This window comes from Bombina bombina, chromosome 6 (assembly GCF_027579735.1).
Source record: "Bombina bombina isolate aBomBom1 chromosome 6, aBomBom1.pri, whole genome shotgun sequence".
NCBI lineage: Eukaryota > Metazoa > Chordata > Amphibia > Anura > Bombinatoridae > Bombina > Bombina bombina.
In genome coordinates this window covers 895,581,049-895,608,413 of record NC_069504.1, presented here as the reverse complement: position 1 = coordinate 895,608,413, position 27,365 = coordinate 895,581,049, and the positions used below count along the sequence as shown (strand labels likewise).

Sequence of the window (27,365 nt, the reverse complement as noted above, 5' to 3'; positions counted from 1 at the left end):
CATCACTGGCATTAGCATAGCTGTACTTTTTTGCTGTCTGTGAATTTTTTTAGGGGTTAATTTGTGTTGTTGTAATTTTTAAAAAAACCAAAGGCTCCTTTCAGAGCCATTTAGCTAATTTAATTTAATTTAAAGAGTATTTAACCCCTAGCTTGCCAGTGATCGCTATAAATCACTGGCATTAGCATAGCTCTACATTTTTGCTGTCTGTGCATTTTTTTAGGGGTTAATTTTTGTTGTTGTAATTTTTTAAAAACCTAAACGCTCCTTTCAGAGCCATTTAGCTAATTTAATTTGATTTAAAGAGTATTTAACCCCTAGCTTGCCAGTGATCGCTATAAATCACTGGCATTAGCATAGCTGTACTTTTTTTAAAAAAAACCCAAAGGCCATTTAGTTAATTTAATTTAAAGAGTATTTAACCCCTAGCTTGCCAGTGATCGCTATAAATCACTGGCATTAGCATAGCTGTACTTTTTTTAAAAAAAACCCAAAGGCCATTTAGTTAATTTAATTTAAAGAGTATTTAACCCCTAGCTTGCCAGTGATCGCTATAAATCACTGGCATTAGCATAGCTGTACTTTTTTTAAAAAAAACCCAAAGGCCATTTAGTTAATTAATTAATTTTGGTTTTCTGTGACAGATACAAAAATGTCACAGAAAAGATATAGTGTTGAGGAGGCGTATGCCATCCTTGCGTCAGAGTCAGATGCCTCTATGTCTGACTCAGACCCCAATTTTGACCCTGCCATATGCTCAGATACATCATTAGATGCAGTCTCAACTGATAGTGATGTATCTGTGGCTGCTAGCCCCCCTGCCAGCCCCCCTGCTAGCCCCCCTGCCAGCCCCCCTGCTAGAAGGAGGCGTGTTGCTGCCATTGCCGCTGAAGAGTGGGTAACGCCTCATCTCCAGAGGCCAGATATCCCACCCTTCACAGCAAATGCTGGCATAAATATAGATGTGGCAGGTTTTAGCCCCCAACAGTTTCTGGAGGTGTTTCTGGGTGATGATGTATTGGGGAACATTGTCGCCCAAACTAATTTATATGCCCATCAGTACCGTGCTGCAAAGCCTGAAACATATTTGGCAAAGCAGCAATGGGCCCCCATCAATGTGCCAGAATTTAAAAAATTCTGGGCATTGACTATGCTGATGGGCATCATAAAGAAACCCTCCGTTCGCTCCTACTGGAGCAGTAGCCCCATCTGCTCTACCCCCATTTTCTCCCAGAGTATGTCGAGGCAGAGATATGAAATGATTCTTCATTTCATGCACTTCAGCGACAACAGCCTGTGCCCCCCTAGGGAGCATCCCCAATTTGACAGGCTGTATAAAATCCGCCCCCTGATTACCCACTTTTCTGCCAGGTTTGCAGAGGCTTATACACCTGGAAGGAATATATGCGTTGATGAATCCCTGATGAAGTATAAGGGAAGGCTGGGATTCAAGCAGTATATTCCTTCCAAGCGCTCCAGGTATGGGGTAAAGGTGTATAAGCTCTGTGAGAGCGAGACTGGGTATACTCAGGCCTTCCGGGTGTATGAGGGAAAGGATAGCCACCTTGACCCTCCAGGTTGCCCAGAACATATGGGAACCACTGGCAAGATTGTCTGGGACCTGATATTACCCCTAATGAACAAAGGGTATCACTTGTACTTAGACAATTTTTATACAAGTGTCCTTTTGTTCAAGCTACTGTATTGCTTTGATACAGTAGCTTGCGGTACTATTAAAAAGAACCGCAAAGGTTTCCCAGGACAACTTGTACGCACCCGGCTACGAAGGGGGGAGACCTCTGCTCTGCGCCAAGAGGAGCTGTTGGCACTGAAGTACAGAGACAAGAAGGATGTATACCTTCTTACCACCATCCACACAGAGAGGACGGTGGCGGTCTCTGTACGTGGCAGAGCTGAGATCATAAGGAAGCCAGTGTGCATCAAATCTTATAACCGGCATATGGGTGGGGTTGATCTGGCAGATCAGCTGCTGCAGCCCTACCTAATAATGCGGAAGACAAGGGCCTGGTACAAAAAGGTTGCAATTTACCTAATGCAGATTGCAACCCACAACGCTTTTTTGTTGTTCAAAAAAGCAAACCCCGGAATGAAACTGACTTTTTTACAATTTCAGCTCCAGATCATTTCGGGGATTTTGTACCATGATGCACCTGCTCCCCGGGCGGTGATGGGAGAGAGCAGAGTTGGGGCTACTCATTTTATTTTTAAAATCCCCCCTACTGCCGCAAAGCAGAGACCACAAAAAAAATGCAGAGTCTGTACCAAGAGGGGGCAGAGAAGGGACACTGTATATCACTGTCCTGATTGCCCTGGACAGCCTGGACTCTGCATTGGGGACTGCTTCAAGCGGTACCATACAATGGTCAATTTTTAAAAAATAAATAAATTTGCTGTTATTTTTTTTTTTTGTTATGTTTACTGTTAAATTTTTTGTTATTTTTTTACTTTTAATGTGCCAGATTTTTACATTTCACTAATATATTTTTTTTTCTAAAATGGGGCTGTTCTTTTTTTTTTTTTTACAAAAACCCCTGTCAAACCTATGCATGGGGACATAGGTGTACTCAGGGTGCCTAGCAGAAAACAACCTGTAGTATTTTTTTTGCACTAACTTACAACAGTCTCTCCTAAATCATAGTCAAAAAGCAATGTGTGTGTAAAAATGAAAATTGAAAAAATGCCACCATACACTTTCTCCAATTTTTTTAGCTAAAACAGTTACTTCAAATGCATCAAAGCACACCATATACAATACCTTGGGGTGTCAACATTTCAAAAATATGCACATTCATGGCAATAAATAAAAGTGGGGTTTACAATAGGCCCCAAACTAAAGATAGGCCTATCAGAAGAAATACTCTCACTTAATAACTAAAATCACAAGTCATAAAATTGTAACATAACCTTCCCAAAATCCTGGCAAACCTATGCATGGGGGGCATAGGTGTACTCAGGGTGCCTAGCAGAAAACAACCTGAAGTATTTTTTTGCACTAACTTACAACAGTCTCTCCTAAATCATAGTCAAAAAGCAATGTGTGTGTAAAAATGAAAATTGAAAAAATGCCACCATACACTTTCTCCAATTTTTTTAGCTAAAACAGTTACTTCAAATGCATCAAAGCACACCATATACAATACCTTGGGGTGTCAACATTTCAAAAATATGCACATTCATGGAAACAAATAAATTGGGGTATGTTAAAATACCCCCAAAAAGACAATAGGCAAAGAAAATATGTTAAATGTGAAAAAAAAATCACAAACGCATGTTGGACATTTGGCATTACACCCCCCGAACAAGCCAAGAAACTTATGCATAGGTGGTATCACTGTACTCAGGAGATGTTGGTGAACACATATTGGGGTCTTCTTTGGCAGTAACACATAACAGGAGCTGAGAATTCATGTCTAAAGTACAATGTGTGTGAAAAATAACACACAAAAAATGACTGCCTAATAGTTTGACAAAGAATTAGTGCATGGAAAGTGTTAAAATACCAGCATTTGAAATACCCTAGGGTGTCTACTTTTCAAAAATATATGGTTTGATGGGGGTAAATTACATTGGCCGGCTTCAGAAATGTCCTACATAGGACATGGGTGCATGGGATGTGAAAATTCCAAGTTGAAAAACTGGAATGCGCCCCCTAAAAATAAGGCCTTTTAGCCCCCAGAGAACCCAACACACCTATACATGGGTGGTATCACTGTACTCAGGAGATGTTGTTGAATACATATTGAGGTTTTTTTTGGCAGTAACACATAACATGGACTGAGAATATATGCCTAAAGTACAATGTGTGTGAAAAATAATGCAAAAAAATGACTACCTAAAAGTTTGACAAAGACTAGTGGTTGAATTAGTGCATGGAAAGTGTTAAAATACCAGCATTTGAAATACCCTAGGGTGTCTACTTTTCAAAAATATATGGTTTGATGGGGGTAATTTACATTGGCCGGCTTCAGAAATGTCCCAAATAGGACATGGGTGCATGATGACAGATGTGAAAATTCCAAGTTGAAAAACTGGAATGCGCCCCCTAAAATTAAGGCCTTTTAGCCCCCAGAGAACCCGACACACCTATACATGGGGGGTATCACTGTACTCAGGAGATGTTGTTGAATACATATTGAGGTTTTTTTTGGCAGTAACACATAACAGGGACTGAGAATATATGCCTAAAGTACAATGTGTGTGAAAAATAATGCAAAAAAATGACTACCTAAAAGTTTGACAAAGACTAGTGGTTGAATTAGTGCATGGAAAGTGTTAAAATACCAGCATTTGAAATACCCTAGGGTGTCTACTTTTCAAAAATATATGGTTTGATGGGGGTAATTTACATTGGCCGGCTTCAGAAATGTCCCAAATAGGACATGGGTGCATGATGACAGATGTGAAAATTCCAAGTTGAAAAACTGGAATGCGCCCCCTAAAATTAAGGCCTTTTAGCCCCCAGAGAACCCGACACACCTATACATGGGGGGTATCACTGTACTCAGGAGATGTTGTTGAATACATATTGAGGTTTTTTTTGGCAGTAACACATAACAGGGACTGAGAATATATGCCTAAAGTACAATGTGTGTGAAAAATAATGCAAAAAAATGACTACCTAAAAGTTTGACAAAGACTAGTGGTTGAATTAGTGCATGGAAAGTGTTAAAATACCAGCATTTGAAATACCCTAGGGTGTCTACTTTTCAAAAATATATGGTTTGATGGGGGTAATTTACATTGGCCGGCTTCAGAAATGTCCCAAATAGGACATGGGTGCATGATGACAGATGTGAAAATTCCAAGTTGAAAAACTGGAATGCGCCCCCTAAAATTAAGGCCTTTTAGCCCCCAGAGAACCCGACACACCTATACATGGGGGGTATCACTGTACTCAGGAGATGTTGTTGAATACATATTGAGGTTTTTTTTGGCAGTAACACATAACAGGGACTGAGAATATATGCCTAAAGTACAATGTGTGTGAAAAATAATGCAAAAAAATGACTACCTAAAAGTTTGACAAAGACTAGTGGTTGAATTAGTGCATGGAAAGTGTTAAAATACCAGCATTTGAAATACCCTAGGGTGTCTACTTTTCAAAAATATATGGTTTGATGGGGGTAATTTACATTGGCCGGCTTCAGAAATGTCCCAAATAGGACATGGGTGCATGATGACAGATGTGAAAATTCCAAGTTGAAAAACTGGAATGCGCCCCCTAAAATTAAGGCCTTTTAGCCCCCAGAGAACCCGACACACCTATACATGGGGGGTATCACTGTACTCAGGAGATGTTGTTGAATACATATTGAGGTTTTTTTTGGCAGTAACACATAACAGGGACTGAGAATATATGCCTAAAGTACAATGTGTGTGAAAAATAATGCAAAAAAATGACTACCTAAAAGTTTGACAAAGACTAGTGGTTGAATTAGTGCATGGAAAGTGTTAAAATACCAGCATTTGAAATACCCTAGGGTGTCTACTTTTCAAAAATATATGGTTTGATGGGGGTAATTTACATTGGCCGGCTTCAGAAATGTCCCAAATAGGACATGGGTGCATGATGACAGATGTGAAAATTCCAAGTTGAAAAACTGGAATGCGCCCCCTAAAATTAAGGCCTTTTAGCCCCCAGAGAACCCGACACACCTATACATGGGGGGTATCACTGTACTCAGGAGATGTTGTTGAATACATATTGAGGTTTTTTTTGGCAGTAACACATAACAGGGACTGAGAATATATGCCTAAAGTACAATGTGTGTGAAAAATAATGCAAAAAAATGACTACCTAAAAGTTTGACAAAGACTAGTGGTTGAATTAGTGCATGGAAAGTGTTAAAATACCAGCATTTGAAATACCCTAGGATGTCTACTTTTCAAAAATATATGGTTTGATGGGGGTAATTTACATTGGCCGGCTTCAGAAATGTCCCAAATAGGACATGGGTGCATGATGACAGATATGAAAATTCCAAGTTGAAAAACTGGAATGCGCCCCCTAAAATTAAGGCCTTTTAGCCCCCAGAGAACCCGACACACCTATACATGGGGGGTATCACTGTACTCAGAAGTTGTTGTTGAACACATATTGAGGTGTTTTTGCTCAGTAACATATAACAGGAACTGAGAATCCATGCCTAAAGTACAATGCGTGTGAAAAATAACACACCAAAATGACTACCCAAAAGTTTGACAAAGACTGGTGGTTGAATTAGTGCATGCAAAGTGTTAAAATACCAGCATTTGAAATACCCTAGGGTGTCTACTTTTTAAAAATATATGGTTTGATGGGGGTAATTTGCATTGTCCGGCTTCAGAAATGTCCCAAATAGGACATGGGTGCATGACGACAGATGTGAAAATTCCAAATTAAAAAACTGGAATGCGCCCCCTAAAAATAAGGCCTTTTAGCCCCCAGAGAACCCAACAGACCTATACATGGGTGGTATCACTGTACTCAGGAGATGCTGCTGAAGACATATTGGGGTGTTATTTGGCAGTAACCCTTAACGTTCTCAGTAAATGTATTCTTGAATTGCTATTTTGTCAAAAAATCACCATTTTTTTTTTTTTTTTCAAACTTTGGCATAGATTGGTGGTAAAATAGTTGCATGGAAAGAGTCAAAATACTCCATGTTTAATACCTTAGGTTGTGTTCTTTTAAAAAATATATATATGTGAAGGGTTAATCAGGGATTCCTGACAGATATCAGTGTTCCAATGTAACTATCGCTAATTTTTTTAAAAATTTTTTGGAAATAGCAAAGTGCTACTTGTACTTATTGCCCTATAACTTGCAAAAAAAGCAAAGAACATGTAAACATTGAGTATTTCTAAACTCAGGACAAAATTTAGAAACTATTTAGCATGGGAGTTTTTTGGTAGTTGTTGAAGTGTAGGAGATTTTGAGGGTCAAAGTTAAAAAAGTGTGTTTTTTTCAATTTTTTCCTCATATTTTATAAATTTTTTTATAGTAAATTATAAGATATGATGAAAATAATGGTATCTTTAGAAAGTCCATTTAATGGCGAGAAAAACGGTATATAATATGTGTGGGTACAGTAAATGAGTAAGAGGAAAATTACAGCTAAACACAAACACCGCAGAAATGTAAAAATAGCCTTGGTCCCAAACGGACAGAAAATGGAAAAGTGCTGCGGTCATTAAGGGGTTAATCTGCAAATGCAGCTTCGAAGCTCTGAAACGTTAGTTAAGTAGCTGCAGTCTTAAGACTGCTGCTACTAACACATCAAACATCCTTTGCATTACAAAAGATCAATTTGCTAAATACATTTTTTAAAAGCATTTAAAACTGTCATTTTGTTTGAAGAAAAAAATGCATATTTTTAGGCACAGGACACACCAATTGAAAAGCTTCTTGAATGCTATTTATCTTACTTCCTTTGCTATTGCCAATTAGGGATATTTATATATTAAAAAGCCCCTGTACCTATCAACCAATTACAGTGCAGAATTTAGTAGTATCAGGGTTTTGGAATTTTTTATAATGCACTTCACCCTCTCAGGGGAGTGGAAACACTACAATTTTCAATCTTAAATTACAGAAAAAGCAAGCAAAATAAATAAATAAATAAATAATGATAACACATTACAAAGTTTTTTTATTTATTAAACTATGCATAATTAAGCACACAGAATTTGAAGAGAATGTTTTCATTTAAAAACCTTGCCAAACGGGCATAAGATTTTTATATCTTACCTTTGCTATACATTTATATTGTACACCTGCTTTATATATATATATATATATATATATATATATATATATATATATATTGTACACATTACCTTTTTAGTATATTTAGATCTGTCTTACTTACAAAACCTCTCTTATCTGCAAATAATTAATTTCTGTCCTTACTATGATAATCCTGCACATATGTTTCTGGGTTTCTGCACATTTCAAATTAGTTTCCATAAAAGCTTTTCAAAAACGTTATTCGCAATAAAAATTCCAATGTGGCCAGCGCAAAAATGCCTGATGTCTGATATTTATTTTCACTGTAAAATCAGTGCTGTCAAATTGAAGCTCAAATATCTGTTGTGATGTGTTTTAAAAAAACAAAACCTTAACATAGAATTACAGATGTTTATGATACATTAGACGGATTACATTTGAGTGACTTGGAACTTCCACTGAGATCAGAGGAGGGGGCATCAGACCCTTTGAGCAGCCTACGTATTTCCCCTGACCTGAGTCTAGCCGTTGTGTCTTCTGCCAGTTGCTGGGCCCTCCCTATGTGTCTGGGTGAAGGCTTTAGGTAGAGTATATGGGGTGGCTTTTTAAGTAAAAATGTCTTATACATCCTATACATATTTTATAGATTGCATGATTAAATTATAGTACTATTCATCATATTCACTAAGTAGAACATTGTGCTAATTTAGTGTCAGCTTGTGTCTCTCATGCTTATATGGTGACATATATTCATGTACTTGTGGGATTATGGGATATACTACCTCATCCTTTCTAGAAGTCGGTAAACACACCCATAGAAGTGTAACAACCTTCCTCTCTCTAAGGGGTTAATCCTTTTTGCCTCCTTTTCAAATCACTTATCCTTTATAAGGAACGCCCTTTCCTAATACCTTTGCTTGGTATTAAGGATCTCACCTGGTTACTAGCCTTTCTGCTCCTTTTTGGATCAAAACTCCTACTTATATCAAGTCTACTCCTGAGCATCTCTCTCCAACTTAGTCAGGCAGCATTTCCAGCTAAATCAATTACCTCCGGACTTCGCTCTGGACATCTCTCACTCAGACTCCATATCTCTGCTCCGGAGCAACAACTGACAGGCGGGTGACGTCACCGACGGCCGCTCCGATCACCTCCGCACACGCCACGCTACAGATCCTGGCTCCGGCTTCCTTCCGCTGCTTGTTTAGCTCTGCAAAGCAAACACCTCTCTCACTGGTCTCTCTCAAGCCGTTCACATATCCTTTGACCACGCTTGGTAAGCGAACCTATCTCCATACTAATTCAGAATCCAAACACATTATTTGATTGCATTTATCTGACATCTATTTGCTAAAAATTGTGAAAGTTCATTCTACTTGCTCAACTTGTATTACATTTACCGGCTAAACGTTAACTACAGCATATCTCAGTCACATATGCTGTGTTAACTATAAGCTATATAAAACATCCTAAATTAAATTCATAATAACAGCATTGTTTTTATGAGACATTTGGGATAACACATTTAATCTTGATAGAGAAATGCTGAGATATTTGACATATTTAAAGAAAGAATCTAAGGAAGAATGTTTGAATTGTTACAGAATACCAAGCCTATAAAAACAAGATAAAGTGTGATGGATCCTGTGGAACTCTCAAACTATGTGGTTACCTTAGGCCAAAAGGTTGATCAACTAAATCAGGGCCTTAGAGATTTACAGATAGAAAATCAGACTCTAAAAAATATCATCAAAGAAGGCCTAACCCCAGCACACCAACACACTGATTCCCCCCCAGAACCACCTGTAAGTCCACCAGACAAATTTAGTGGAGACAGGAAACAATTCAGACAATTTATCAATGCTTGCACATTATTTTTCACTTTAAAACCTAAAACTTTTATTAATGATAAAATTAAGGTTTTAACAATAATATCTTATCTAAGAGGTGAACCCCGTGTCTGGGCAGATTCACTCTATGAACAAAATAATCCAATAATTAATTCTTTGGATAATTTTCTTAGCTCATTATCCTCCCTTTATGAAGATCCACACAGACAGAGTACTGCTGAACATAAACTCAGAGGTTTAAAACAGAATAAAAGGGCTGTGGAGGATTATATCTCAGAGTTTAAAATCTGGCAAATAGACTCTGGATGGAACCAGGTTTCCTTAAAGAGTCAATTTAGATTGGGTTTATCAGAACCTATTAAAGATGAATTTGCCAGATTAGATTTACCAGATGACTTAGAAGCTTTAATGCAGTTAAGTATAAAGATAGATCACAGACTTAGAGAGAGGAAACAGGAAAAGTTTTCCCATGACACCAATATCAGATATCATGACTCAAGAGCATCACTGCAGAATACAAAGGGTACAGAGGAACCCATGGATATAGGGACCATCAAAGGACCTTTAACTTCAGATGAAAAGATCAGACGTAGACTCAATCATTTATGCCTGTATTGTGCTTCAAAGGATCATGATGTCTCTAATTGCCCAGTACTTAAAAGAGTTAAAAAGGGTAAGAAAACAGACACTGAGTTAATCCTGAAATTAACTAACACTCAGGTAACAAACTGTCTTATTTCCGTCTCTTTACAGTGGGACCACCACCGCCTGTGCTCTGAAGCTGTAATCGATTCTGGGGCATATTCTTGTTATATAGATTCTGCACTTGTATTGTTGAATAAAATTCCACTTGTTAAAAAGCAAAAGCCTGTATTAGTGCGTCTCATTGACGGTAAACAACTAGAATCCGGGCCTATTACACACCAAACAGTACCTATTAAGGTTATATCACAAAACAACCATCATGAATATATTACATTCGATGTGTTGTCATCACCCATATTCTCACTTGTATTGGGATTACAATGGTTAAAATTACATCAACCAACAATAATTTGGGAATCTAATAACATACAATTTACTTCCAGCTACTGTAAGACCACCTGTTTACCACATATACCCTTACTAACGATCACTGAAACTAAAATTCCAAAAGAGTATACAGATTTTGAATTAGTATTTTGTAAAAAAGAGGCTGAATCACTACCACCCCACCGGCCATATGATTGCCCAATTGATTTAATTCCTGGATCTGACATACCATATGGGCACATATTCCCATTATCAGAATCCGAATTGTCACATTTAAAAACATACATCAATGAGAATCTCCGAAAAGGGTTCATAAGACCTTCAACCTCTCCGGCAGGAGCAGGTATCTTTTTCGTTAGAAACTGAATAGGTTCTACATTGGTCCATTTCCAATTAAAAAGATTGTAAATTCTAATGCTGTGACATTGGACCTCCCTGTAAAATACAGGATACATCCCACCTTTCATGTTAACTTACTCAAACCATATAAAGAACTCAGGAACACATCCTTGAGAACTAGTCCACAGGTACCCATTGTCCCTGACTGTGAGTTTGAAGTGGAGAAAGTACTTGACTCTAGGAAAGTTTCTGGTAGGTTACAATACCTCATCCATTGGAAGGGTTACTCATCCGATGAAGACTCTTGGGAGCCGTCAGTTAATCTATCTGCCCCAAGGTTGGTGTCGCTATTTCATCGTCGGAATCCGGATCGGCCTCGTCCTTGAACCTCGGAGTGGTTCATTTTTGGGGGGCCCTCTGTAACAACCTTCCTCTCTCTAAGGGGTTAATCCTTTTTGCCTCCTTTTCAAATCACTTATCCTTTATAAGGAACGCCCTTTCCTAATACCTTTGCTTGGTATTAAGGATCTCACCTGGTTACTAGCCTTTCTGCTCCTTTTTGGATCAAAACTCCTACTTATATCAAGTCTACTCCTGAGCATCTCTCTCCAACTTAGTCAGGCAGCATTTCCAGCTAAATCAATTACCTCCGGACTTCGCTCTGGACATCTCTCACTCAGACTCCATATCTCTGCTCCGGAGCAACAACTGACAGGCGGGTGACGTCACCGACGGCCGCTCCGATCACCTCCGCACACGCCACGCTACAGATCCTGGCTCCGGCTTCCTTCCGCTGCTTGTTCAGCTCTGCAAAGCAAACACCTCTCTCACTGGTCTCTCTCAAGCCGTTCACATATCCTTTGACCACGCTTGGTAAGCGAACCTATCTCCATACTAATTCAGAATCCAAACACATTATTTGATTGCATTTATCTGACATCTATTTGCTAAAAATTGTGAAAGTTCATTCTACTTGCTCAACTTGTATTACATTTACCGGCTAAACGTTAACTACAGCATATCTCAGTCACATATGCTGTGTTAACTATAAGCTATATAAAACATCCTAAATTAAATTCATAATAACAGCAGTCATTGTTTTTATGAGACATTTGGGATAACACATTTAATCTTGATAGAGAAATGCTGAGATATTTGACATATTTAAAGAAAGAATCTAAGGAAGAATGTTTGAATTGTTACAAGAAGTCTGTATGACCTCTACTCATCCTGACAACTTCAGATCTGTTCCTGTCTTTTTGAGTCAGAAGTCAAAGGCTCTAGCTCTGCTCTAGCTGAAGAGTTATTTACTTTGTAGAGAAATATGTTGGAAGAAGAATTTTGAGCTATCTCAGTACAGCAGGCATTATACTGCTAGTGTCCGGGCACCCTGTGATGACCCCCATTAAGATAGCTTGGAGTCTATGGGTTCTCTCATCATGCCACTCCCTGACATGCAATAACATTGCTTGTGGTTTTTCCCAGGGACATATGGACTGTGATTATGGACTCTGCAGCTGCTGGCTGATACAGCACAGTAAGAAGACGTTGGGCGAGGGCCGATGAAAATATTCATACGCTCTTCAGCTCAATTGTACCAATGTGTGAATAATTCAGTCTTGCTTTTTTTATTACTTGTTATTGGTCAAATATTTTGCTCCATATTACTTTTGTTTGTTCATGTGCACTTTTAATTTCTATAATATTTCTATATATTATATATATATATTATATTCTATAATATTTTAGATTTTACTACTTATTGTTTAATATGCATATTTGACAGATAATTATTCATAACACAGATATTCCATATTTGGGAGACGTTTAGCATAAATTGTCACTCATCATTAGAAATTTGCAATTTATTTGCTGAACATTTGCAGTAGGTACAGCATTAGTGCCTCATTTTGGCCTAGAACTTTTTTTTGTGTTTTAAAGGTATAGTAAAGCCAAAATTAAACTTACACGCTTTAGACAGAACACACAGTTTTATACAACTTTTCATTTTACTTTATTATCAAATTTTGCTTCATTCTCTTGGTATTGTTTTTAGGCTCATAGGAGCTCAATAGCATGTACGTGTCTATCATTCAATGACAACTGTATTTGCCACAATGTCTGTCACGGTGTTATACACAGTTGCTGCCATAAAGTGCTTTAGGATATAAAACTCCAAAAACCCATCTTTTTCATGATTCGGGTGTAGGAGCGTGCACGTGACTGGAGCAATATATGGCAGCATGATATACATTTTCAAGAACAGTAGATGTCAGCAGTGTTTCCTGTCATGTACAGCTCCAGAAATGTGTACGCTACCTATGTAGATACTCTTCAACAAAAAATACCATGACTACAAAGTCAATTAGATAATAGAAGTAAATTAAAACATTTTTTAAATGCTATGCTCTGTCTGAATTACGAAAGAAAATTTTTGTGTTTCATGGGACAATAAAGTCAAAATGAAACTTTCATGATTCAAACAGAACATGCAGTTTTAAGAGACTTTCCAATTTACTTTCATTATCAAATTGCGTCCAGTCTTTTTTTATATGGACACTTACTGAGGCACCAGCTACTACTGAGCATGTGCAAAAGTTCAGTGTATTCATATATCAGTCTCTCATTGGCTGATGGCTGTCACATGATACAGGGGCATGGCAAATTGAAATACATTTTGAAATGTGTTGTATTTTTATTATGTACCTGTTGGTTATGCAATTCTTCATTTAATGGTCCTTTAAGGATATACCTGAGGGGTCTCGGATATTCATGATCTTTGTATTTTTAGGGATTCCTCTCTTTTCTGCAGAGCTTACCTCACCTTTACATTTTAAGGTCTAGACCATCTATGTTGCTTGTTTTTCTCTGAGAGCTAGGTCTGCATTTCAATGTAGAAGTAATCTGAAGGCTCATTAAATTCACACTCATGTAAAATATATAGATTTGTTTTAATAAAAAAGTTCATGTAAAATATATAGATTTGTTTTAATAAAAAAGTTCATGTAAAATATATAGATTTGTTTTAATAAAAAAGTTCATGTAAAATATATAGATTTGTTTTAATAAAAAATTTCATGTAAAATATATAGATTTGTTTTAATAAAAAAGTTCATGTAAAATATATAGATTTGTTTTAATAAAAAAGTTCATGGTAAATTGTATTATTATTGTAAGTAACAGGAACTGCATGTTTATTCTTTGGGACAGATGATTTACTAGCTGATAATGATAAGTCCTACTGCTCTTTTGGTAAACAGGCACATCTCTCCATAACTATAAATATAAAAAAGTTATTTTATTTTTGACAGGACTGTCACTTTAAAAAAATAAAATAAAACTAATGCAACAAAGAAAAATATCACTTTAAAAAGGGACATGGAACTCAAACAGAGCATACAATTTTAATCAACTTTCCAAATGACTTCTATTATCTAATTTGCTTTTTTTCTTCTGCTATCCTTTGTTGAAAAAGAATATCTATGGTGGCTGCACATATGTGGCTGTTTTTGTTGGCTCAGCCAATGTGTTCAGCTAACTTCCAGTAGTGCATTGCTGCTCCTTTAACAAATGATATCAAAATAATGGAGCAAATTGTAGAATTAGAAAGTTGTTTAAAATTGTTTACTCTCTATGAATTATGAAATAAAAAAAATGATTTCCATGTCTCTTTAACATTCCTCTTGTAGCTTTAGACAATACATAGTTCTGTGATTTTTGTTTACTTTTTTTCTGCAGAATTTAGTTAATGTTCTTAAAGGACCATGGAAATCAAAATTAAACTTTTGTGATTCAAATAGTGTCTACTACTTACAATGCTCTTGTTAACCTTAGTTAGAACCTAGCTCTTCCTTGATATCTCTTGTTAGTTTTGCATATTTCAGAACTTTTCTAATTTGGCATAGATAAAGGTTTATTGATTAGTTATTTTAAAGTTCAGTTTTTTGCACTTTTGATTCTGTTTCATTGGAAGATAGCTCTTCATCTTACATAAACCAGCAGCACATGTATATATGTTGTGTATGTGACACTTCCTCGGATGTGTTAATTGTTGCAATAAACAATGTGGTCTTGCACTTTTTCCATACCCAGTATATTGTCTGGAATAGCTATTGAAAAACCATGAGAAGTATTGGCCGCACAAATCTTCACCTAACCATACTACAAAGGTTGTGCATCTGGCTGCATATCGTAAGCAATGGGACAAAATAAAGCAATGTAGATAAATAAAGAGTAAGCCCAGCACTCACCATCAGACATCCGGTGCACGCTATAGGGGTTCATGCACTAACCCCAATAGGTAACAGCAAATTAAAGTAGAAAGCAGCACCAAACTGTAGATATTTCAATTGCTTTTAATCAGAGACATCATAAAAAACAAACGTTTCGGTCAGCACCTGACCTTAATCATGTTGTATACACATATGCCCAAAACCACTCTTTATGTAGCCATAGGAGGCGGAGTTTCTACTACCTGTGTAGGCATTGTACTTTTTGTTAACCCCTTTTTATAGACCAGGATACATTTCTCCATACTCCCTCTAGTGGTTAAGCACATCTCATCTTATCAATCTATATTAACCTGAAAAACACAATATACACGTCTATCATTACCTTTACATCAATATTAATATAAATAGTAGTTCAAAAAGTTACAGTTCAAGAAAATTACAGTTCAAGAAAGTTACCTCCCTATATTCACAACAATATTCAATTTACAATATTTCAAAAACAGTTTCTCTATTTCACCGGACCTTCTTACAAGGTAACTTGCCAGTCTATCTCCCTACTCATTCCTAGAGGGATTAATGTTTATAAAGTATAAATCCAATATGTTTCCCTACATTTAAGGATTTGCTGTCTATCACCTCCCCTCCTAGGTCTCTTAATCTGTTCAATAATCTGATACCTTAGTTGTGAAATGGTATGCCCTGCCTGCAAGAAGTGATTAGAAACTGGAGCATCCCTGTTATTACAGCGTATATTTGACCTATGTTCGACAATTCTATCTCTTATCCTCTTTGTCGACTCACCTATATATATTTTGGAGCAAGGACACTTAATTAAATAAATCACATATTCTGAATTACAGATAAAATACCCAGGGATTTTGTATTTCTTTCCAGTCAATGGATATAATCTTGCGGTTGTTGGACTAATGGTGGTTTCCACTGACATTTTTCCTCTCTCTCTTTTCCTTTTGAGACCTGTACAATTAGACAGGGTCAACCTATGGTACGGACCCTCCGTTTTTTTTTTCAGAAGATAGTCTTCGATATTAGGACAAACAATCTCTGTCCTGGGGGTTCTCTCAGATCTATCTGACCTAGGCCTCATGCTTTCTGAGTCTTTCTTGGGAGATTGTGACCTCGGATGCCAGCCTTTCTGGCTGGGGAGCAGTTTGAGGTTCCTTAGGAACTCAGGGACTTGGACTACCTTCCAAGAATATCCTAGAGTTAAGAGCAATCTTTATTGCACTGATAGTGTGACCCCAACTGATGTTGGTCCGGTTGTATCAGAGAGAAGCAGACTTTCAATTGGACTTCTCTCTGATGTGGCGTATATAATCCTCCAGGGATAATCTGTCCTCTCTTCCTGGGCCTTTAAAATCACGGAACCCTTTAACTTATGAAGGAGGTGACTTGCGTTCTTCAGTGGGTGGAGTCTCTTTATTGCTTCGTAGCTGCCTTCCACATTCCAGGGGTGGTCCTCTGTGAAACAGACTATCTGAGCAAGCAGTTTTTTCTCCAGGAGAGTGCGGTCTTCTGAAAGTGTTCTCTATGATAACTCTCAGGTGGGGAGTTTTCAGAGTTGAATTTGATTGTGTATCCTCTAAAGGTCAAACTTCCAGGATACAGATACTCTATAGTTCTGGTCGATGCTCTGGTGGCTCCTTGGGATTTCAGTCTCATTTTTCTATTTCCTCTGTTTGCCCTCCTTCCTTGGGCGTTTGCCTGTTTTCGACTGAAACACGTTTCAGGCGGGCCAGCTGTAGAGCTTTGCTGCCTTGCTAGCGGAAGGTTTGCGGTTTGAATCGGCTATAGCTTTTTTTTTTTTTTTTTAATGAATTTTTATTGAGGTCAAAAATTACAGCACGAAAAAATAACAAGGTACTGATCATACATCCAAAATTAAATGAACAACTCCAATGCTCATTATATTTAACAGTGCTATGCAAACAATACATGAAAGCATACAGAGTGAAAGCAATAAACAACAGGCGACCTCAGTTTTTTCTATAATCTTGCGTTATATCATATATCTGTGAATAAGAAGGACAAATAACAGTGCCAACAAGATAATTAATGTACTGTACTGACTGATGATCTAGATGACCCAAACAGGGGGTGGCAAGGAGTGAGGAGGGAAGGAAAGGGATGGGAAGAAGAGGGTGGGAGAGAAGAGAGCCAGGGGGAAGGAGAAGAAAAAAAAAAAAGGGATTATATATGTTCAAATGCTTCTAGTAAAAGAACTCAGTATTAGCCGTCTCTTCGTTATACTTAAGGTATTCATTGGGTATTCCAGATTTCTGAAGGATAGAGTTCCGCCTTAGGGTCCTCCCGGTGGGTCTGTTATCAATCTCCAGGAGTCCCAAATCTGGGAGTGTAGGACTACCCTATTCTGTTGAGTGAATATTGGGGATTCCATTTGCTCAAAGTAGGACATAATCCTAGCTACATCTGCCCATCTTGCTCGGCTATAGCTTTTTAATCCTTGAATGTGTGTTCGCAATCTGTTTAACTTGATCTCGCAATATTTGATTTGAGGATTTGGGATGATTTCTACTTCAGGGTCTTTTTCTATAGCCAAATCCATACTCTCTGAAGCTGACTGTTTGGAGATTGATTACCTAGTTTTGTCTGGACGTGTTAGGTATTTGCTAAGCTGTTTAAAGCTCGTAAGCCAGTAATTTGTAGATTTACCATGAAAGTATGGCGTACATACTTTTTCTGGTGTGAAAGGTTTTTTTTCTCTTGGAGTCATGTAAGGGTTATCTGCAGTCTGTCCTTTTTTCTGAAGGGCTTGGAGATGGGTTTGTCAGTCAGTACTCTAAAGGGCCAGATCTCTGCCCTTTCGATCTCTTGCATAGACGCTAGGGCTGGGCGATATGGGAGGGGGTGGAAATTGCAATTTTTTTTAAAAAACAACGCGATTGTGATTTAATCGTGATTTTCTTAAAAATTACTATAACACCTTAATTTTTCACTAAATAATGTATTTAGCACTACAGAATTTGAATGTGCATGTTTCTCAATGTCCGATACACTCTGGGAGCATAAAAATACAAACCACATATGTGTGTATGTATATGTGTGTGTGTGTTTGTGTGTATATGTATATTATTATTATTATTATTATTTTTCTTATTTTTTTAAACATTTTATCTTAACTGAAAATGAGCCCTGCTCCTGTCCAGGAGATACAATACAGGCATATAGCAGTAGGGGTGGAGGGCTGCTCCTTTCAGAAATGCTGTGCCTTGCTGATATCAAATACATTGTAGATGCAGTTAACCCAGCAGCTAGCTAGCAGAGGGGACTGCAGATTTAGCCTTTTTGGCAGCCATGGGGTTAACTGCATTAATGTATTTGAGCCGTTTCTCAGAGAGCAGGAGATTGTGTGAGAGGTTCCATAATGATTACATACCCTAAGTTTCAGACTACAGACGTTCCTAGGGGGAAATATAAGTAAGTGGCTTCGCCTCCTCTTTACTCTCCTGCATGGGCTTTGCTTTTAGACTTCAATAGATTGATCGGCTGCTACTGAGATCAAACAGAAAATGAAAGTAAAACAGCCATTCTAAAAGCAACCACTAGATGGAGCTGGTTTGCAAGAAATCACATACAAATCAATGCAGTACAGACACATCTGAGATTTATTTATTTTTTAAATTGCGTACACTTGCGGTTTTGAAACCGCAGCGATTAATTGCGGTTTAAAACCGCATCCGCGATTAATCGTGCAGTCCTAGTAGATGCTTGACTGACTTACCAGATGGTCTATCTTTGTTCAGGCCGTAGTCAGTATCAGGCCTGTGTTTCAATTTGTTGCTCCTCCATGGAGTCTTAATTTTGTTATTAGAGTTCTGCAGCAGGCTCTGTTTGAGCCTCTACTCTCTATTGATATTAATTTATTATCTTGGAAAGTTTTGTTTCTTCTCGCTCATTCTAATGCTCGCAGATTCTCAGAGCTTTCGACTCTGTACTGTATCTTACCTTTATCTTAGGATAAGGTGGTCCTTCGTACCAAATTGGAATTTCTTCCTAGGTGGTTTCAGGTCCTCAAAATTAATCAAGACCTTGTTGTATCTAGCTGGTGTATCCTAGTGGGTAGCACTTCCTCACTAGTCAAGGGTTTCAAATTGCATCTGGCAGTTGCTGCAAGTAACCAATGTAGTCTAATGGTTAGCTTTTGGGCTTTGCAACTCAAAGGACTTTGGTTCCTATTAATCTGCTGGATGTCCCTTAGATTTTTCTGTCCTTTTCCTTCTTCTCAATAAGGATAGTCTGCATCACCTAGCCATTGTGCGCGCTCTGTAGTTCTATCTCACCTACTAGAGATTGTCGACAATCTTCTGCCTTTTTTGTTGTATTCTCTAGTTACCGTAGGGCCAGAAGGCCACTTCTTCTACTCTTTCTTTTTGGTTGAGAAGTGTATCGGTGAACATATGGGTCAGCTGGGCAACAGTCTCCTGAGAGGATTACGGTTTATCCTTCTGGGGCTGTCTCTTTTTCTTCCCTGGGTCCTTAAAAATAAGGCTTCTGTGGACAGATCTGCAAGGCGGCTTTTTGGTCCTTGCTGCATAATTTTCCAATGTTTACAAAATTTTCCACTTTTGCCTCAGCTGTGGCTTCTTTTTGGAGGAAAGTTCTTCTAGCGGTGGTGCCTTCTGTTTAGATCACCCGTCTTGTTCCCCCTCCCTTCCATTCTGTGTCCTCTAGCTTGGGTATTGGTTCCCACTAGTAATTGAATGGATTTGTGGACTCTCCATGCCATTGGAAAATAAACAAAATTTATGCTTACCTGATAAATTCTTTTCTTTCCTGGCATGGAGAGTCCACGACCCGCCCTAAAGTTATTTTTAAGACAGCGTTTGTCTATTTTAAACCTCAGGCACCTCTATACCCTTGTGTCATCTTATCTTTCCATGTTCCTTCAGCTGAATGACTGGGAGTTATGGGAAGTGGGAGTGATACTTTACAACTCTGTTGGGGTGTTCTTTGCTTCCCCCTGGTGGCCAGGAGTTAAATTCCCACTAGTAATTGAATGGATTTGTGGACTCTCCATGCCAGGAAAGAAAATAATTTATCAGGTAAGCATAAATGTAGTTTTTGTTTCATTTTTATGAATATGCAACAACATAAGCATATAGCTTGACTCGTTTGGATGTATATTTTGATGATGTGGGGAATCTATTTAAATCCCACTGATGGTCTGGGTTGTTAGCTCATATAATACATTGTATTGTATTGTAAAGCATCATGTATCATGGGTGATTGTGACATTTAAGTCTCTCACAGGCAGAATTTAGGAGACCCTAAGCCTGACTGGCATGATGATCACATTCGGGATGCACCTGGCACTGATGAGGATGACATAAGTAGCAGTAACCTGAACCTGTGTCTAATTGGACATAGCTTCCGCACAGATAGGTAAGATGCTCCATTTGTTTTGGGTACTGTTTATTTCTAAAGAATAATCTGAATTATTTAAAAGTAGTTTGTCAGCTCCCTTAAAGGAACATAAATGTAAATGATCTAGCGGTAGAGCATTGTATTATTGCACATAATTATGTGTTTAATACATATATTGTCAGCTTTAGAGCAGCAATGTATTACTGGGCTGTAGCTAATAACAGATTGTGAGCCAATGACAAGAGGCATATGTGTCTAGCCACCAATCACCAGCTAGCTCACAGTAGTGCATTGCAGCTCCTGAGCCTACCCAGGTATGCTTTTAAACAAACAATACCAAAAAAATAAAGTACATTTGATAATTAAAGTAAATTGAAATGCTTTATCATGAAATCAGTTTTTACTTTCATGTCCCCTTTAAAGGAACATGGAAAAGTATGTCTTCAGTTTAAAGTGGAATTGACATACATTTTATTTGTAATTCCTGATAAATAGTTGAACAATATATAATTGTTGCTAAGTTTATCAACAATACCACAGAAAACTTGTTTTAAAAGCATCTGAAACTGTAATTTCTTTCATGTAATTGGCAAGAGTCCATGAGCTAGTGACATATGGGATATACAATCCTACCAGAAGGGGCAAAGTTTCCCAAACCTCATAATGCCTATAAATACACCCCTCACCACACCCACAATTCAGTTTTACAAACTTTGCCTCCTATGGAGGTGGTGAAGTAAGTTTGTGCTAGATTCTATGTTGATATGCGCTTCTCAGCATTGTTGAAGCCCGATTCCTCTCAGAGTACAGCGAATGTCAGAGGGACGTGAAGGGAGTATCACTTATTGAATACAATGATTTCCCTAACGGGGGTCTATTTCATGGGTTCTCTGTTATCGGTCGTAGAGATTCATCTCCTACCTCCCTTTTCAGATCGACGATATACTCTCAATTTACCATTACCTCTTCTGATAACTGTTTCTGTACTGGTTTGGCTATCTGCTATATGTGGATAGGTGTCTTTTGGTAAGTATGTTTTTTATTACTTAAAGGGACAGTCAAGTCCAAAAAAACCTTTCATTTTTCAAATAGGGTATGTCATTTTAAACAACTTTCCAATCTACTTTTATCAACAATTTTGCTTTGTTCTCTTGGTATTCTAGTTGAAAGCAAACCTAGGAAGGCTCATATGATAATTTTTAAGCCCTTGAAGGCCGCCTCTATTTTATTTACTTTTCACAGCAGGGGAAAGCTAGCTCATGTAGGTCATATAGATAGCATTGTGATCACGCCCGTGGCTAGTGGCAGACACTGCACTAATTGGCTAAAATGCAAGTCAATAGATAATAACTAAAAGTCATGTGATTAGGGGCGGTCAGAAGATGCTTATATACAAGTTAGTCACAGAAGTAAAAAGTGTATTAATATAACAGTGTTGGTTTTGCAAAACTGGGGAATGGGTAATAAAGGGATTATCTATCTTTTTAAACAACAAAAATTCTGGCGTTGACTGTCCCTTTAAGACACCTCAACTATGGTTTGGCACTTTATGCATTTATATAAAGTTCTAAATATATGTATTGTACTTATATTTGCCATGAGTCAGGTTCATGTATTTCCTTCTGCAGACTGTTAGTTTCATATTTGGGTAATATAAACATCTTTTATAGAAATGTTTTTCTTACCTGGGGTTTAGTCTTTTTTCAATTGACTATTTCTTGCAAATTGAGGGTGGCATTAGGCCCACGGGTGCGTCAAATGCTAAACTTTATTGCGTCATTCTTGGCGCGAAAATATTTTTGTCGCGGAAAAATACGTCTATGACGCAACTTCGTCATTTCCAGCGTCATACTTGACGCCGAGACCTTTCACATGGTTGCGTCATTAGTGACGCAAGTGTGTCATTTCCGGTTATGTTTTGGCGCCAAAAAGTTTACGTTACGTTGTGCGTCATACTTTTTTAACTTTTTCATTATTTCAATACCCCATTGATGTTTGCCTCTTGATTTTTTCTCTATCAGAGGCCTATGCTATTTGCTTTTTTTCCCATTCCTGAAACTGTCATATAAGGAAATAGATAATTTTGCTTTTTATGTTGTTTTTTCTCTTACATTTTGCAAGATGTCTTTATCTGATCCTGCCTCAGAAGTTTCTGCTGGAACATTGCTGCCTGACATCGGTCCTACCAAAGCTAAGTGCATTTGTTGTAAAATTGTTGAAATTATTTCGCCGAATGTCATTTCTAATAGTTATCATGTTAAACTTTTACATGCAGTTAGTGTATCCATCAGTAATAGCACATTGCCAGTTGTAGTTCCTTCAACTTCTAATGTGCATGATATACCTGTACATTTTTAAGAATTTGTTTCTGATTCTATTTTGAAGGTTTTGTCTGCATTTCCACCTTCGAATAAATGTAAAGGTCTTTTAAAACTTCTCATTTAGTTGATGAAATTTCAAATGACCAACAACATAATTTATCCTCTTCTGATGAGGATCTATCTGATACAGAAGTTCCTTCCTCAGACATTGACACTGACAAATCTACTTATTTATTTAAAATAGAGTATGTGCGTTCTTTATTAAAAGAAGTGTTAATTATTTTGGATATTGAGGTAACCAATCCTATTGACGTTCAGTCTAATAAACGTTTAAATGCTGTTTTTAAACCTCCTGTGGTTTCTCCAGGGGTTTTTCCTATTCCTGAGGCTATTTCTGATATGATTTCTAGGGAATGGAATAAGCCAGGTACTTCTTTTATTCCTTCTTCAAGGTTTAAAAAATTGTACCCTTTACCAGCAAAATCTATAGAGTTTTGGGAAAAAATCCCCAAAGTTGATGGGGCTATTTCTACTCTTGCTAAATGTACCACTATTCCTATGGAAGATAGTACTTCCTTTTAAGGATCCTTTTGATAGGAAGCTTGAATTTTATCTAAGGAAGGCCTATTTATATTCAGGTCATCTTCTCAGACCTGCAATTTCTTTGGCTGATGTTGCGGCGGCTGTATCAACCTTCTGGTTGGAGAATTTAGCGCAACAGGAATTGGATTCTGACTTATCTAGCATTATTCGCCTATTGCAATATGCTAATCATTTTATTGTGATGCAATTTTTGATATTATCAAAATTGATGTTAGATCCATGTCTTTATCTATTTTAGCTAGAAGAGCTTTGTGGCTTAAATCTTGGAATGCTGATATGACATCTAATCTAGATTACTATCTCTTTCTTTCCAAGGTAATAATTTATTTGGTTCTCAGTTGGATTCTATTATTTCAACTGTCACTGGGGGAAGGGAGTTTTTCTGCCTCAGGATTAAAAACCTAAGGGTAAATCTAAGGCTTCTAACCATTTTCGTTCCTTTTCGTGAGAATAAGGAACAAAAACTCAATCTTCCCCCCAGGAGTCTGCTTCCAATTGGAAGCCTTCCTCAAGTTGGATTAAATCCAAGCCATTTAGGAAACCAAAGTCAGCCCCTAAGTCCGCATGAAGGTGCGGCCCTCATTCCAGCTCAGCTGGTAGGGGGCAGATTAAGGTTTTTCAAGATATTTGGATAAAATCTGTCCAAAATCAATGGATTCAGAGCATTGTCTCAAGGGTATCAAATAGGATTCAGAGTAAGACCTCCTGTGAGAAGATTTTTTTCTCTCACGTATCCCAGTAAATCCAGTAAAAGCTCAGGCTTTCCTGAAGTGTGTTTCAGACCTGGAGTCTTCAGGGGTAATCATGCCAGTTCCTCTTCAGGAACAAGGTTTGGAGTTTTATTCAAATCTATTCATTGTACCAAAGAAGGAAAATTTATTCAGACCAGTTCTGGATCTGAAAAATTTTGATTCGTTATGTAAGAGTACCAACTTTCAAGATGGTGACTATAAGGACTATTCTGCCTTTTGTTCAGCAAGGAGATTATATGTCCACAATAGACTTGCAGGATGCATACCTTCATATTCCGATTCATCCAGAACATTATCAGTTTCTGAGATTCTCTTTTCTAAACAAGCATTACCAATTTGTTGCTCTTCCATTTGGCCTAGCAACAGCTCCAAGAATCTTTTCAAAGGTTCTGGGTGCCCTACTCTCTGTAATCAGAGAGCAGGGTATTGCGGTTTCCTTATTTGGATGATATCTTGGTACTAGCTCAGTCTTTGTGTACTGCAGAATCTCACACAAATCTACTAGTGTTGTTTCTTTGGAAACATGGTTGGAGGATCAATTTACCAAAAGTTTCTTGATTCCTCAGACAAGGGTCACCTTTTTAGGCTTCCAGATAGAGACAGAGTCATGGACACTGAATCTAAAAGACAAAAGACGTTTTAAATTGGTTGCAGCATGCCGGCACCTTCAGTCTCAGTCATTCCCTTCAGTGGCTATGTGCATGGAAGTTTTAGGTCTCATGACTGCAGCATCGGACGCGATCCCCTTTGCTCGTTTTCACATGAGACCTCTACAGCTTTGTATGCTGAATCAATGTACGACACTCTCTGACATGGTGGATAGATCACCATTGTTTAGTTCAAGGGGATTCTTTTGTTCGGCCAACCTGGACTGTGCTCACAAGAGATGCGAGTCTTTCAGGTTGGGGAGCTGTTTATTGGATCTCTGACAGCACAAGGGGTTTGGAAATCTCAAGAGGCGAGATTAACAATAAATATTTTAGAACTCCGTGCAATTCTCAGAGCTCTTCAGTTTTGGCCTCTGCTAAAGAGAGAACCGTTCATTTGTTTTCAGACTGACAATATCACAACAGTGGCATATGTCAATCATCAGGGTGGGACTCACAGTCCCCAAGCTATGAAAAAAGTATCTCGGATACTTGTTTGGGCGGAATCCGGCTCTTGTCTAATCTCTGCGGTGCTTATCCCAGGTGTAGACAATTGGGAGGTGGATTATCTCAGCCGCCAGACTTTACATCCAGAGGAGTGGTCTCTCCATCCAGATGTGTTTTCTTAGATTGTTCAGTTGTGGGGTCTTCCAGAGATAGATCTCATGGCCTCTCATCTAAACAAGAATCTTCCCAGATACCTGTCCAGGTCCAGGGATGTTCAGGCGGAAGCAGGGGATGCGCTGACACTTCCTTGGTGTTATCATCTTGATTACATTTTCCCGCCTCTAGTTCTCCTTCCAAGAGTGATCTCCAAAATCATCATGGAACAATCATTTGTGTTGCTGGTGGCTCCAGCATGGCCACACAGGTTTTGGTATGCGGATCTGGTTTGCATGTCCAGTTGCCCGCTTTGGCCACTTCCGTTCGGCCAGACCTACTATCTCAAGAACTGTTTTTCCATCAGGATCTCAAATCATTAAATTTGAAGGTATGGAAATTGAACGCTTAGTTCTAAGTCATAGAGGTTTCTCGGACTCAGTGATTAATACTATGTTACAAGCTCGTAAATCTGTTTCTAGAAAGATTTATTATAGAATTTGGAAGACTTACATTTCATGGTGTTCTTCTCAAAAATTCTCCTGGCATTCTTTTAGAATTCCTAGAATTTTACAGGTTCTTCAGGACGGTTTGGATAAGGGTTTGTCTGCAAGTTCCTTGAAAGGACAAATCTCCGCTCTTTCTGTTTTATTTCACAGAAAGATTGCTATACTTCCTGATATACACTGTTTTATACAGGCTTTAGTTCTTATTAAGTCTGTTATTTAATAAATTTCTCCTCCTTGGAGTCTTAATTTGGTTCTGACGGCTTTACAGGTTCTTCCATTTGAACCTATGCATTTTTTGGACATTATACTACTTTCTTGGAAAGTGTTGTTCCTTTTGGCCATCTCTTCTGCTAGAAGAGTTTCTGAATTATCTCCTTTTTCTGATTTTTTTCATCAGGATAAGGCAGTTTTGAGGACTTCTTTTTAATTTTTTCCTAAGGTTGTGAATTCTAACAACATTAGTAGAGAAATTGTTGTCCCTTCCTTACATTCTTTGGATATGGTAAGAGCTTTGAAATATTATGTGGAAGCTACTAAAGATTTCAGGAAGACTTCCAGTCTATTTGCTTTATTTTCTGGTCCTAGGAAAGGTCAGAAGGCTTCTGCTATTTCCTTGGCTTCTTGGTTGAAACTTTTGATTCATCAAGTTTATTTTGAGTCGGGTCAGGCCCCGCCTCAGAGAATTACAGCTCATTCTACTAGATCAGTCTCCACTTTGTGGGCTTTTAAGAATGAAGCTTCAGTTGATCAGATTTGCAAAGCTGCAACTTGGTCCTCTTTGCATTCATTTACTAAATTCTACCGTTTTGATGTATTTGCTTCTTTGGAAGCAGTTTTTGGTAGAAAAGTTTTTTAGGCAGCTGTTTCAGTTTGATTCTTCTGCTTTTGATTTAAGTTTTTTTTCTTTCAAATGAAATAAACTTATATTTTTGGGTTGTGGATTAATTTTCAGCAGATTATGGCTGTTTTTATTTTATTCCCTCCCTCTCTAGTGTCACTAGCTCATGGACTCTTGCCAATTACATGAAAGAAAACATAATTTATGTAAGAACTTACCTGATAAATTCATTTCTTTCATATTGGCAAGAGTCCATGAGTCCCACCCTTTTTATGGTGGTTATGATTTTTTGTATAAAGCACAATTATTTTCAAATTTCCTTTTGTTGATGCTTTCTACTCCTTTCTTTATCACCCCACTGCTTGGCTATTCGTTAAACTGAATTGTGGGTGTGGTGAGAGGTGTATTTATAGGCATTTTGAGGTTTGGGAAACTTTGCCCCTCCTGGTAGGATTGTATATCCCAAATGTCACTAGCTCATGGACTCTTGCCAATATGAAAGAAATGAAT

The 27,365-nt window shown here is 37.9% G+C and overlaps 1 protein-coding gene across 3 annotated transcripts in view; it reads left to right on the top strand.

Annotated features, from left to right (window-relative positions):
• The window catches only part of SPG11 (SPG11 vesicle trafficking associated, spatacsin), a 244,149-nt gene that overhangs the window by 37,840 nt on the left and 178,944 nt on the right, over nt 1–27,365 (top strand). For all 3 annotated transcript variants that reach the window (XM_053718473.1, XM_053718471.1, XM_053718472.1), the window contains exons 5-6: nt 8,138–8,312; nt 20,472–20,603. In XM_053718473.1, the coding sequence (XP_053574448.1) occupies nt 8,138–8,312; nt 20,472–20,603 (307 nt within the window). The remainder of the gene's footprint in view (nt 1–8,137; nt 8,313–20,471; nt 20,604–27,365) is intronic.